This window comes from Macaca thibetana, chromosome X (genome assembly GCF_024542745.1).
Source record: "Macaca thibetana thibetana isolate TM-01 chromosome X, ASM2454274v1, whole genome shotgun sequence".
Taxonomy (NCBI): domain Eukaryota; kingdom Metazoa; phylum Chordata; class Mammalia; order Primates; family Cercopithecidae; genus Macaca; species Macaca thibetana.
Window position 1 is genome coordinate 16,395,958 of NC_065598.1, and position 14,300 is coordinate 16,410,257.

Genomic DNA, 14,300 nt, shown 5'->3' on the forward strand with positions numbered 1-14,300 from the left:
ACTGCAACCTCCGCTTCCCGGGTTCAAGCAATTCTCCTGCCTCAGCTTCCCGAGTAGCTGGAATTACAGGCGTGCTCCACCATGCCCGGCTAATTTTTGTATTTGTAGTAGAGGTGGGGTTTCACCATGTTGGTCAGGCTTGTCTTCAACTCCTAACCTCGTGATCTGCCCGTCTCGGTCTCCCAAAGTGTTGGGATTACAGGCGTAAGCCACTGCGCCTGTCCGAAAATTTTTTTTTTTAAAATTGGGGAAAATGGTATTAATAGTACTCACTTTTTCCCTCTCTATTGCTTTTGTGTAAAGGGTCTCTTTATATATCTGTGCACCCAATTAGTACATGACATTTTAATATTTGATTAAAGTAGAGGCGAAACTAGTAGTTACATGTGAAATGTAGCATTGAAATTATCACTTTGCACCTGTTCTGTTAATAATACTGCTATAGTATGTTATTCGGGTATATTAATGATTTTTTTTTTTTTTTTTTGAGATGGAGTCTCGCTTTATCACCCAGGCTGGAGTGCAATGGCGCAATCTCGGCTCACTACAACCTCTGCCCGGCTAATTTTTGTATTTTTAGTAGAGACGGGGTTTCACCATGTTGGCCAGGCTGGTCTTAAACTCCTGACCTCAAGTGATTTGCCCACCTCAGCCTCCCAAAGTGCTGGGATTATAGGCATGAGCCACCTCGCCCGGCCTATTAACAATTTTAAGAAGTTTCTACAGTAGTGAAATCATACAAATGATTTTTCCTGAAACTTGATTGTGAATCCTCTCCCACCCCAAGAGATGAGGTCTCACTGTATTGCCCAGGCTGTCCTCAGACTTGCCTTAGCCCCCCAAACAACTAGGACTACAGGCATGTGCCACGATGCGTGCCATCGTGAATTTTTGAAAAACTTTATGGGTTATGCTTGAGAAACATTGCTCTATAGAATATGATACATATGGAAGTGAATTTTTGAAATCTTTTCAAATAATTTAAGAGTTTCAGTATTTGTAAGTTTTTTTATCTGAATTAGACTTAGAGTGTGGCATCAAACCATAACTGAAATAGATAACCCATTTCCCCTTAATGTGTTACTTTTTTTAAGAAATCAAAGTATTACATGTACATTATTTTAGAAGTGTCATGAAAAGCAGCGTATCTTTAATCTGTCTTCTTAGAGGAAAATATTTGTTTTGGTTCCTCTTGAATAATGTATAAATTGCAACTTTTAAAATAAGCTTTACTGAAATAAAACATAAATTGAGAAAAGTATACAAATCATAAATGTTAGGCTTAATGAATTTTCACAAAGTGAATGCGTCAACCTCATTTAGACCAAGAAATAGAACACTACAAGCACCCTAGGAGGCCCCACCCCCAATGGTAACCGCTATCCTGATTTCTAGCACCATTTATTAACTTGGCTTGTTTTCGAACTTTATACATAAATGATTTCCTATAGTAGATACTCTTCTGGCACCTTTTTCACAACATAGGTCTGTGAAACTCATCTATGTGGTTGCATCTAACAGTAGTTCATTCTTACTGCTTATATACTACAGTTTATCCATTCTGCTACTGATAGCAATTTGGGTTGATTCCATTTTGGAGCTATTACGAATAGTGCTCCTTTATTCTTGGCCTTTGGATACACATATGTACACACTTGGGCAAAATCCCAGGAGTAGAGTTAACTAGGTTAGAAGGTATCCATATTGCCAAAGAGTTTTTCAAAGTGTCCTTGCCAATTTGTTCTTATGAAAGCACAGTATTGGATTTATCAACATTAGACTATAAAATATAAGATTTTATTTTCCTTAACTTCTCCATCCCCTCCTACTTTGATATTTTGACTTCTTCAGTTGCATAAAATGATTATAACCTAAAATCTCAAGTATCTGCTCTCCCATACATTTTTGAATGTAGCTTTTGTCCATTTGTGATAAGAGAAGGATACTAAACACCTCCTCACCTCAACTGTATTATTCAGAAAAGGAAGAGGCCCTCTTTCATATGGAGAGTAAATGCACAGAATTTAAATTTGTGCCACATCATGACCAGGTAGTGTTCACAAGGGGAAAAAACTCAAATAGGGTTAACAATGTGATAGAAGAGAGAGTAAGGTAAAATTACTGACGTAAGAATAACATACTGGAATAAAGGCATCTTTACCATGTGTATTACCTGTATGAAGGCTGGGATAGTTGCTTAAAATATCAGTCTCAAAATATCCATGGCTTAGCATGAGAGAAGTTTATTTCTTGTTCACCTATACTCCAGTGTAGGTTTTCTTTGTAAGTAAGGTGGCTTTCCTGTATGTACATAGGATATGGAGGCCCAGGCTGCATTTATCCTGTGGCTCTGCCATCCCTTAGGGTCTTGGAGATGTCTACGTTTTACCAGAGTTGGGGAGAGATGGTGGAGAAAGAACTTGTGCTTCTGAGAATAAAAGTCTTGTTACAGAAAGGACAGTCGTGTCCTATACCCACATTCAGTTGGTGGGAACTTCATGCGGAAGTCGCCCCTTGGTGTAAGGGGCCTGGGGAATGTAGTCCCTGGCTGGGCACTTGTCTCATAGTGTCAGCTCCACAGGAACTTGGGGGAGCATGGGATTTTAATGGATAGCTAGCTAGCTATCCCTGCTGTACTCTCTCCTTGAGGATAAGATCAGAATAATTAATATTCATTAACTGGGGACAGTTTCACTTCTGTTAAGGTGCTAATTATGTTAAGTGGTGAATTTTTATATGGAAATCAATTTAGATTTATAACTAACTGGCTTTCTTGCCTCCTTTGGTACTGCATAGTTGTGTGATTCATTTTAACTTTAATTTCCTTATACTTTATAGTTAGGTCACGTCTCAGTGAAACCTAGAAAGTACCATATTTACATCAATTTTGCATACCACTAAGGAAGAAAAAACCGTCAGGCTATGATGTTCCGTTGCTTGTGAACATTGATTACATTTGATTTAACCCCTTCTCCATCTTTTTTCTCCTTCTCCTTTCCTCTAGTTTGAAATTGGCACAATGGAAGAAGCTGGAATTTGTGGGCTAGGGGTGAAAGCAGATATGTTGTGTAACTCTCAATCAAATGATATTCTTCAACATCAAGACTCAAATTGTGGTGGCACAAGTAACAAGCATTCATTGGAAGAGGATGAAGGCAGTGACTTTATAACAGAGAACAGGAATTTGGTGAGCCCAGCATACTGCACACAAGAGTCAAGAGAGGAAATCCCTGGGGGAGAAGCTCGAACAGATCCCCCTGATGGTCAGCAAGATTCAGAGTGCAACAGGAACAAAGAAAAAACCTTAGGTAATAATCCGTTCAGTGGTTGGACGTTTCACATGCTAATCATTTTGCTTGTGTTTTCTGCAGCCCAGATCATTTTGAACACAACCACTTTAGAGGTGCTTAGCCAACACACCTAGTGTCTTCAGTGAGGTTAGTCCATGTGTCTGCTGCAGTTATGTGCAGGAGGCCAAAACAGCAGGGAGGACGCTTAGCTTTTTTTCCAAAATAATCAAGAATTGGCTAATTAAAAATTTTTTTTTTTAGAGACAGGGTCTCACTGTGTTGCCCAGGCTGGTCTCAAACTCCTAAGCTCAAGCAGTCCTCTCCTGCCTTGGCCTCCCAAAGTGCTGAGATTTCAGGTGTGAGCCTCTGTGCCCGGCCACACTGCAGTTATTTCTGATCATATTCAGTAATCGTGTTTAATCGTCTCTTAAAGGTCTTATTGACTTTGGGTTAAATGAGAGAAGATTTCACTAATAAAATTTTATATGAGTAGAAAAGCATTCTTTTTTGAAGTCACTCTTTCCCCCCCACGGCAGTCCATATGTCAGAATTTTTTTTTTTTTTTTTTTTTTTTTTTTTTTTTTTGAGACGGAGTCATGCTCTGTCACCCAGGCTGGAGTGCAGTGGCCGGATCTCAGCTCACTGCAAGCTCCGCCTCCCGGGTACGCGCCATTCTCCTGCCTCAGCCTCCCAAGTAGCTGGGACTACAGGCGCCCGCCACTTCGCCCGGCTAGTTTTTTGTATTTTTTAGTAGAGACGGGGTTTCACCGTGTTAGCCAGGATGGTCTCGATCTCCTGACCTCATGATCCGCCCGTCTCGGCCTCCCAAAGTGCTGGGATTACAGGCTTGAGCCACCGCGCCCGGCCAGAATTATTTTAAGATACATATTTTGATGCAATATCTTACATACAAGAATGAACATTACAAAAATAAAAATGGTACCTATCACCTAGCTTAAGAAATAAAAGATTACCCTGTACTTTGAAATGCCATTAGTCCCCTCCTGTCTCAGCCACCTGCCTCTCTCTGCCAAAGTCCTTACAGTATTGTTAAGGTCTTTTCCCCACGGGAAGAGCTATCTTGTCATCCTTTAGTTAGTTGACCTTAGTTAACACATAGAATACACTTAGTAAATCATAAGAAAAGCATACGTTTTAAAATTGTTCATAGGAAAAGATATGTTCACCTGTGATTATGTGTGTCTTAGGCAAAGTGTAGTACCAACGGAAACTCCCTTTGAACTTGCTTCTATATTCGAACTTGGTTAGGAGGAAGCTTTAAAAAAATTTCCATGCAATTTGTAACTTGCCCTTTGTCTTAACTTGGACATCAGTGATTAGGCAAGGAAATTTATAAGCTTTTAACCAGAGTTCTTAAAAATAGCTAGCAGTGTTAGTGAGTCAGTTAAGAAATTTGGGGTGGGGGTGGGGAGGGGAGCGAGGCCTGCTAATCCAGAATTTAAAAATTGCCTTTTTCATTGAGCTGGTAAATCTCTTGTTTATAATCATAGGTGTAAGTTACTTTACTCTGGATGTCAGAGCACAGGAATCGTTAGTAGAATTTACAGGTTAGATTTGATCTCATTCTTCTGGGACTTATTTCTTTTCTTGTTAATCATCAGGAAAAGAAGTTTTATTACTGATGCAAGCCCTAAACACCCTTTCAACCCCAGAGGAGAAGCTGGCAGCTCTCTGTAAGAAATATGCTGATCTTGTGAGTATTAAGTCAAGGATGTGAGCCATATAAAATATAGTGAAATGTGTGTGTGCTTGGTAAGTTTCTTAAAGTACAAATTTGATATGGCCTTAAATGTAAAATTGTATTTTATTCTGAAATTGAAGAAGAGAATCTGCTTTGTTGGGGCTTTTTGTTGGTTGTATAGTTTCATTTTATGAGGTAGTATTTAGGGAACATTGTAATACTAAGATGTGGCAAAGATTTTCTAAAACTCAGTTTTAGAGTATAAGTCAGCCTTTGCATTGTTATGTTGTGATGCCTTAGGTGCCACTCAGTTGGGGTGAGGTGGTTCCTGTCTTAAACTTTTCCTAGTGGAATTCTAGAGATCAAGGGCTGTTTTGATTGAGATTGTGAGTTACATGAAATCGTCTGCTAAAACAATACTGTGTCTCAGAAATACTTATTTAGCGGCCGGGTGCGGTGGCTCACGCCTGTAATCCCCGCACTTTGGGAGGCTGAGGCGGGCGGATCGCGAGGTCAGGAGATCGAGACCATCTGGCTAACATGGTGAAACCCCCGTCTCTACTAAAAATACAAAAACATTAGCTAAGCTTGGTGGCGGGTGCCTGTAGTCCCAGCTACTCAGGAGGCTGAGGCAGGAGAATGGCGTGAACCTGGAAGGCAGAACTTGCAGTGAGCCGAGATCGCACCATTGCACTCCAGCCTGGGCGACAGAGCGAGACTCTGTCTCAAAAAAGAAATACTTATTTAGCATCTACTGTGTGTCAAGCATCCTTTTTTCCATCTTCCAAAAAACATTGACCTTATCAAAGAGTTTGTTCTCAGCTACATTATTACAGGTAGCATTAATTCTGTTTTTGGAGTTTCTTTCTTTCTTTCTTTCTTTCTTTCTTTTTTTTTTTTTTTTTTTTTTTTTTGAGACGGAGTCTCGCTGTGTCCCCCAGGCTGGATTTCAGTGGCGTGATCTTGGCTAACTGTAACCTCCGCTTCCCGGGTTCAAGCGATTCTCCTGCCTCAGCCTCCTGAGTAGCTGGGACTACAGGTGCGTGCCACCACGCCTGGCTAATTTTTTGTATTTTTAGTAGAGACGGGGTTTCACCGTGTTAACCAGGATGCTCTCCATCTCCTGACCTCGTGATCCGCCTGCCGTGGCCTCCCAAAGTGCTGGAATTACAGGCGTGAGCCACCGTGCCCAGCCCGTGAAGGTAGTTTCAACTTGGAAACCCTGCCATCCTATATGAATTGAAGAATGGGAAAGTCATAGAATCCTTGGAGGGAATGGTTGGGGGAAACTTTTAGAATAAGTGGTTCTAATATAAATGCTGGCATTATTGGCTTTTGTGAAATACTTAGGTGAATTCTCATGTACAATTTATGTGCATCTTCATCTGTTAAAACAGTTAATTCCGTATCAGAAGCCTATATATATATATATATATATATATATATTTTTTTTTTTTTTTTTTTTTTTTTTTGAGACGGAGTCTCACTCTGTCGCCCAGGCTGGAGCACAGTAGTGCAATCTCGGCTCACTGCAAGCTCCACCTCCTGGGTTCACACCATTCTCCTGCCTCAACCTCCCGAGTAGCTGGGACTACAGGTGCCCGCCACTACGCCTGGCTAATTTTTTGTGTTTTTAGTAGAGACAGGGTTTCACTGTGTTAGCCAGGATGATCTCGATCTCCTGACTTCGTGATCCACCCACCTCGGTCTCCCAAAGTGCTGGGATTACAGGCATGAGCCACCGCGCTCGACCTACGCCATTACGTTTTTTAAATCAATGATTAGCTCAAAAAAACCAAAAAAAAAACAAAAACTAAATCCTATTAGTTTGTTGCTTCAAGAATGACAGTTACAGGCCAGGCAAGGTGGCTCATACCTGTAATCCCAGCACTTTGGGAGGCCAAGGTGGGCGGATCACGAGGTCAGGAGATTGAGAGCGTCCTGGCTAACATGGTGAAAACCTGTCTCTACTAAAAATACAAAAAAAGGTAGCCGGGCGTGGTGGCGGGCGCCTGTAGTCCCAGCTACTGGGGAGGCTGAGACAGGAGAATGGCGGGAACCCGGGAGGCGGAGCTTGCAGTCAGCTGAGATCACGCCACTGCACTCCAGCCTGGGTGACAGTGAGACTCTGTCTCAAAAAAAAAAAAAAAAAAGAATGACAGTTACTTTCCCTTAGTTTATGAAGTGGTCCAGGTATACCTGAAGTGGTCCAGGTATACCTCACTTAGCTGGCATTCAGCAGCCTGGCACCTTCCACTGTTTGTAGCAACAGCACGCCCTGTGCATCAGTGAAAATGTCCCAGAACAGTCACAAATGCAAAGATGGAAGAAAACAGCGTGGTTGGATTGATGGCTTCAGGAAAGGAATGCTTCCATTGTCTGTGGAAGCCAGTTCCCCTTGGTGCCTTTCACATGGGGAGAATCATGCAAGAAATGGTGGAAAAAGAAGAAAGACAAGAATAGAAAAGGGAAAAGAAAAAATGGAGAAAAGAGTAAAAACCAGAAAAAGCGGTGTCAAAGGTTAGCTACCCAACCCAGTGATGTGACAATGACAGACAGCCTTGAATTAGTTAGAAGAGAGAACAAATAGTGATCTGGGATAGTTGTTCTCAGACTCACACCGATCGTTGAACTTTTGGTTAAAATGCACATTCTCGGCCGGGCGCGGTGGCTCAAGCCTGTAATCCCAGCACTTTGGGAGGCCGAGACGGGCGGATCACGAGGTCAGGAGATCGAGACCATCCTGGCAAACACATTGAAACCCTGTCTCTACTAAAAAAAATACAAAAAAAAAAAAAAAAAAAAAAAAAAAATGCACATTCTCATTCACTAGGTCTTGGTTGGGGCCTGAGGATCTGCATTTTAACAAATGCCCGGGCAACAGTGATGATGCTGCCAGACCTTGGATCACACTTGAAGTAGCAGGGGCGTAGGGTGTTTTTGTTTGTGGCTTTTGATTTTATTGTTTTGATTGTGGGTTTGGTTATTGCTAAGCACCAGCAGTAATGACTGTGTTCATTTCAGGATGTGACACATCGAAGACTTGCCTAGTGAGTAATCTCTCTTTTATACAGATTTGTGCCGAAAATTTGAAAAACAAAATATGTATTGTTTCCAGAAAATGTTCTAAAGCTTGATTTCTTGAAGCTAGCACATATTTCACTTAAAAGGTAGATATAGGCTGGGCATGGTGGCTCACGCCTGTAATCCCAGCACTTTGGGAGGCCAAGGCAGGTGGATCACCTGAGGTCAGGAGTTCGAGACCAGCCTTACCAACATGGAGAAACCCCGTCTCTACTAAAAATACAAAATTAGCTGGGCGTGGTGGCGCATGCCTGTAATCCCAGCTACTCAGGAGGCTGAGGCAGGAGAATCGCTCCAACCCAGGAGGCGGAGGTTGTGGTGAGCTGAGATCGTGCCATTGCACTCCAGCCTGGGCAACAAGAGTGAAACTCTGTCTCAAAAAAAAAAAAAAAGAAAGAAAGAAAGGTAGAGTATATATAGGTTGTATAGCAGTGAGGCCACCAAGGGAGTCATAGCCTTTCCCAAGGATTATTCTGAAAAGTTCCCTTTTGCCATCACTGTCCTCTGCCCTTTTGTGACACATATCATCTGATGTCATTGTGCTTGTTGCACTGACATGCATAACTGTTTTGTGGAGCAGTTGGAATGGATTTCTGTGCACTGTAACTGGGATTGTCCATTGGGGAGACCCTATGGCCAACATGTTCACCAGATCACACAGATTCATGAAATTGTAGCATTTTGCTTTTAGCTGTGGATACCATTAACATGATCCTTAAGTACTTTATAATGCTTTTCTTTCCCATCCTGTAGTCAGTTTGTATAGATTATTATAGTGTAATAATCTTAATGTATGCTTGGGTAGGTTCCATTCTCCTTACTCTTTTCTTCTGAAGTATCTTGGCTCTTCTTGGCCCTTTACTCTCTATAGATTTTAGATTCAATTTAGTAGTTCCGTGTGTTGGGGGGCACTATTTGGGATTTCAAAGAGCATTTCACAGAATCTGTAGATACATTTGGGGGAGAATTGCCGTCCTCATATTAATGTAACTTAAAAAGTGGTTATCCTGGCCGGGTATGGTAGCTCAGCCCTGTAATGTCTGCACTTCGGGAGGCTGAAGCAGGATTACTTGCTATCAGGAGTTCAAGACCAGCCTGGGCAATGTCGCAAGACCCTGTACACACACACACTCACACACACACACTCACGCCTGTAGTCCCAGCTACTTGGGAGGCTGAAGTGGAAGAATCACTTGAGCCCAGGAATTGGAAGCTGCAGTGAGTTCGTGCCATATGGCACCCTAGCCTGGGCGACAGAGCAAGATGCTATCTCCAAAAAAAAAAAAAAGGTTCTCCTTATGAGAAAAAAGTGAAATTAGATCCTTACACACCCGAGGCAACAATCAATTCCAAATAGATTAGAGGCTTAAATGTCAAAAATTAAGCTTTAAAATTTTTAGATATTATTTTGACTTATCAATAGGTAAATATTTTTCCAATCTTGAGTTAAGGAAATATTTCTTATAGCACAAAAAGCATTGTCAGAGGAAAGATTGTACAAATTGGCTTTATTGAAATCAAGACTCTCTTTTTGTCAAGAGATGCCCTGAAAAAAGTGAGAAGATGGCCAGGCTTGGTGGCTCACACCTGTAATCCAGCGCTTTGGGCGGCTGAGGCAGGCGGATCACGAGGTCAGGAGTTCAAGACGAGCCTGGCCAATATGGTGAAAGCCCGTCTCTACTAAAAAAATTAAAAAAAAAAAAGCCGGGTGTGGTGGTAGCGCGCCTGTAGTTCCAGCTTCTCAGGAGGTTGAGGCAGGAGAGTTGCTTGAACTGGGGAGGTGGAAGTTGCAGTGAGCCAAGATCACGCCACTGCACTCCAGCCTGGGCAACAGAGTGAGACTTCATCTCAAAAAAAAAAAAAAAAAAAAAGAGCGAGAAGACATTACAAACTGGAGAGAACATATTTCCAACAAATATAACCAGCAGGAGATTTAGTATCAAGAATATCTAAAGAACACTAATGTGAAAAGGACAAATATCCCTATGGAAAGCTGGATGAGAGACATGAAAGGGACATTTCATAGAAGTGGAAAAACAAAGATACGAAGATACCTTAACATAAGGGTCCATAAACATTCAAAGAGGTGTTCCACCTGATAAGTGATTAGGGAAATGCAAATCAGGACCACAATGAGATGCCATTTTACGTCTGTTATAGTGGCATAAATGAAGAAATCTGATTATTTTGGAGAGGATGTGGATCTATATGGTCTCTTATATATTGCTGTTGGGAATATCAATTCTCCATTGTCATGTGAAATCAAACATTTAGAAATCATTGCCCGGCAACCTCATTTCTGATGTTTGTGCACAGAAGAGAAATTCCTGACACGTGTATACCAGGAAACACATGAGAATGTTCATACCACTGTGAATAATAACAAAACCTAGAAACAGCCCAGATGCCCATTTATACAAGAAGATGGATTAATAAAGAGTTTCGTGTGCCATGTGTGTTGTGTTTTTATTTTTTATCTATTTGTTTATTTTTGAGACCGGGTCTCACTCTGCCACCCAAGCTGGAGTGCAGTGGCACGATCATGGCTCACTGTTTATTTTTTAGAGACAAGATCTTATTTTGTGTGGTATGTTTGTGTGTGTGCTGTGTTTTTAAAAAGTAGAATATTAGACAGCCTGTGGGCCAAATCCATCCAGAGTCTGTTTTTACACTGCCCACAAGCTAAGAATGGTTTTAATTTTTAAGATGTTTAAAAATAAAGAACACATGACAGAGACCATATGTGGCCTGCAGTGCCTAAACTATTTACTTGCTGGCCCTTTACAGAAAAAATCTGCTAAGTCCTGATCTGCAGCTACACGCCAACAATGTGGATGAGTCCTAGCAATGTAATCGAGTTGTGCTGTCCAAGACGGTAGCCATCAGCCACATGTGGCTTATTAAACTAGTATAAATTAAAGAAAATGAAAATTTCAATTCCTCATCTGCACTAGCTACAATAAAGTCAAAACAGCTAAAACCAAAAGGATTGTTTTTTTTTTTTGAGAAGTACACACAGAAGAAATGAAATAATACAGAAAGGAAAGCGAAGGAATAATGAACACCGGATTCAGGATTGCATTAACCCTGGGTCAGGAAAGGCAGGAGCTCCGCACCCTGGTGAAAGTACAGCTAGTGTGTGCTGGACCTGCAGCCTCTTAAACTGGGTGGTCGCATGTAGTTCGCAGTAATTTTGCTTTACAAAATTATGCAAAAACAATGATTTTTTTCCTGCAAGAATTCCAGTAAAGGTGTTTTTGGTATCTGTAAATGTGGCTGTAAGGATGCGTGATATGTTTTGGTAGGCCACAAGATGTCACTCTTGCTCTTCAAATTGTGACTCAGCATCATTTCCTTTTTCAGTAAAAGCTTTATTGAAAGGTCAGTAAGGCTGCCATCTTATCTGTTCATGTTGATTTAACCTTGAAACAGACTGATTTGTTCCATATCTAAAATTGCAGCAGTTCTTCTCACGAAGAACCCTGAGTGCTGTTTACTGAGTTTTAGATTCTGATGACTGTTTCAGTATAGTAGCCTGTGGGTGTAAAACTTGATAGTATTGACTCCTAAAACATCATTTAAAAAAACAAAACCCTGCCGGGCACAGTGGCTCATGCCTGTAATCTCAGCACTTGGGAGGCCGAGGTGGGTGGATCACCTGAGGTTGGGAGTTCGAGACCAGCCTGACCAACATGGAGAAACCCCATCTCTACTAAAAATATAAAATTAGCCGGGCATGGTGGCGCATGCCTGTAATCCCAGCTACTTGGGAAGCTGAGGCAGGAGAATCGCTTTAACTCTTGTTGCCCAGGCTGGAGTGCAATAGATCGTGCCATTGCACTCCAGCCTGGGCAACAAGAGCAAAACTCCATCTCAAAAAAACAAACAACAAAAAACCAAAAACAAAACCCGGCCAGGCAATGGTGGCTTATGCTTGTAATCCCAGCACTTTGGGAGGCCAAGGCAGGTGGATCAATTGAGGTCATGAGTTTGAGACCAGCCTGGCCAACATAGTGAAACCCTGTCTCTACTAAAAATACAAAAATTAGCTGGGAGTGGTGGCAGGTGCCTGTAGTCCTAGCTACTTGGGAGGCTGAGGCAGGAGAATCGCTTGAACCCGGGAGGCAGGAGCTGCAGCGAACTGAGATTATGCCACTGCACTCCAGCCTGGACAACAGATTAATAGTCTGTCTAAAAAAAAATAACAAAAATAAACCCCCAAAGAAAATAAAAAAAAAAATACCCCCCCCCCCAAAAAAATAAAACCCCAAAGCACAATAAATTTGATTGTTAAAATATTTGGATTTCAGCAGGTTTTTTGCCAGGTAGGAAATGATCTAGACAGACATTCACCCAGCAAACAGCAATTCGGGACATGCCTGGCTTTAGCACTGAGTCACTCCTGGCCTTCAACATTGGAGTAGGTTTCAGTGAGAACTAGGGCTGGCTTATTTTCCAAAAGGTTAAGGCTAGAATACTTGGGCAGTGTTCCCAGTGGGCCCAGGAAAATTCTGGGGCAGGAGGTATCCGGTTGAAGGGCATCATCCTTCCAAAAGCACAGGATTGTAGCTAGAAGTTGAGGAGCCCATGTTGCTTGTGAGTTGTTGGGTTGAGAGCAGGAAGAAGATCTGTGATCAGTGTCTGAAGTCAGGAAGCTGGCAAAATTCAGGACCCCAGGGGATAGGAGGCCAATACAGAAGTCAGGAAAGCCAGAGATTCAGGCTGCTGGCTTCAAATCCCAACCTCACCCCATACTGATTATCTGTACTAATTAAAGAATGTTGGGCAACTTATTGATGTCTCCAGGCTTATACATTTTTTTCTGTAAAACCTGGATAATAAAGGGTTGTGAAAATTAAATCTGTCTAAAGGATTTTTTTTAGAAAGAAAAAGATTGATTATTTTCTGCTACCCTAAATTTGCTTACTTTTCTGTCACAACTGGAAGAGAGGAAAAGGGTGGCAATGTAGCATGGCATGAAACAATTTAAATAATATATTATAGGCCGGGCACGGTGGCTCAAGCCTGTAATCCCAGCACTTTGGGAGGCCGAGACGGGCGGATCACGAGGTCAGGAGATCGAGACCATCCTGGCTAACACAGTGAAACCCCGTCTCTACTAAAAATACAAAAACTTAGCCGGGCGAGGTGGCAGGCGCCTGTAGTCCCAGCTACTCGGGAGGCTGAGGCAGGAGAATGGCGTGAACCCGGGAGGCGGAGCTTGCAGTGAGCTGAGATCCGGCCACTGCACTCCAGCCTGGGTGACAGAGCGAGACTCCGTCTCAAAAAAAAAAAAAATAAAAAATAAATAAATAATGTATTATACTATAGTATTTGACTTTTTGAAAATGTGTTCCATAGCTCTCATTATAATTCTTCTAGCCATAACTGTAAGGTTTTTACTGTACTTCCTAAATGTAAAGTGCTTATGAATTTTAGCTGGAGGAGAGCAGGAATGTTCAGAAGCAAATGAAGATCCTGCAGAAGAAGCAAGCCCAGATTGTGAAAGAGAAAGTTCACTTGCAGAGTGAACACAGCAAGGCCATCTTGGCAAGAAGCAAGCTAGAGTCTCTTTGCAGAGAACTTCAGCGTCACAATAAGACGTTAAAGGTTAGTTGGTTCGTTTGTCTGTTTTTTTCAGGAGGGACTTAGCTGATTTCATAATCAACCTTGTGCCTATCTGAAATAAATCCTTGTCTCTACTTGGAGACAGATACTGCCTTGCTTTTTATTTTGCTTGGCCTGATGCCTTGTGTGAGGTCATTGTAAATGTAAGACCAATTCTTTCTACGTAAGTTTTGGTTTCCTGTTCAAGGAAGAGCGCCTTAGTTGCCTCATCCTTGGCCCCAGGGAATCTATGCCCAAGGCCCTCCTGCTTAGAGCCGTGGCTTAGGAAGCTCAGAATTGCCATTTTTCTGCTGAGCACTGATACAGCTGATCACCAAGTAGGAAAAACTGCAGTGAAATGAGAAACTAGTAACAGACAGTCTGGGAAGGGAGAACTCCTGCTGAACTCTTGGGTGGAGCATTGCCCAGGAGTTCACCCCCAGCTATTCAGTTGCTAAGTACTTTTAGGAAACCACTTAACACCTTGGCTGATTGTAAAGGAAGAGGGAATAGGTATCCAGAGATTCATTGGTATCAACAGGGGAAGAAGGAAAGGAGCAGAGCCGCAGGAAGGAATCTGCCTGTTAGAATGGGACAGGCTTGTCCCCATGTACAGT

The 14,300-nt window shown here is 42.0% G+C and overlaps 1 protein-coding gene across 1 annotated transcript in view; it reads left to right on the forward strand.

Annotated features, from left to right (window-relative positions):
• The window catches only part of TXLNG (taxilin gamma), a 57,569-nt gene that overhangs the window by 26,602 nt on the left and 16,667 nt on the right, over window positions 1-14,300 (forward strand). Inside the window, exons 2-4 of the mRNA XM_050777649.1 lie at window positions 3,005-3,308; window positions 4,913-5,004; window positions 13,516-13,686. Coding sequence (XP_050633606.1) covers window positions 3,005-3,308; window positions 4,913-5,004; window positions 13,516-13,686 — 567 coding nt within the window. The remainder of the gene's footprint in view (window positions 1-3,004; window positions 3,309-4,912; window positions 5,005-13,515; window positions 13,687-14,300) is intronic.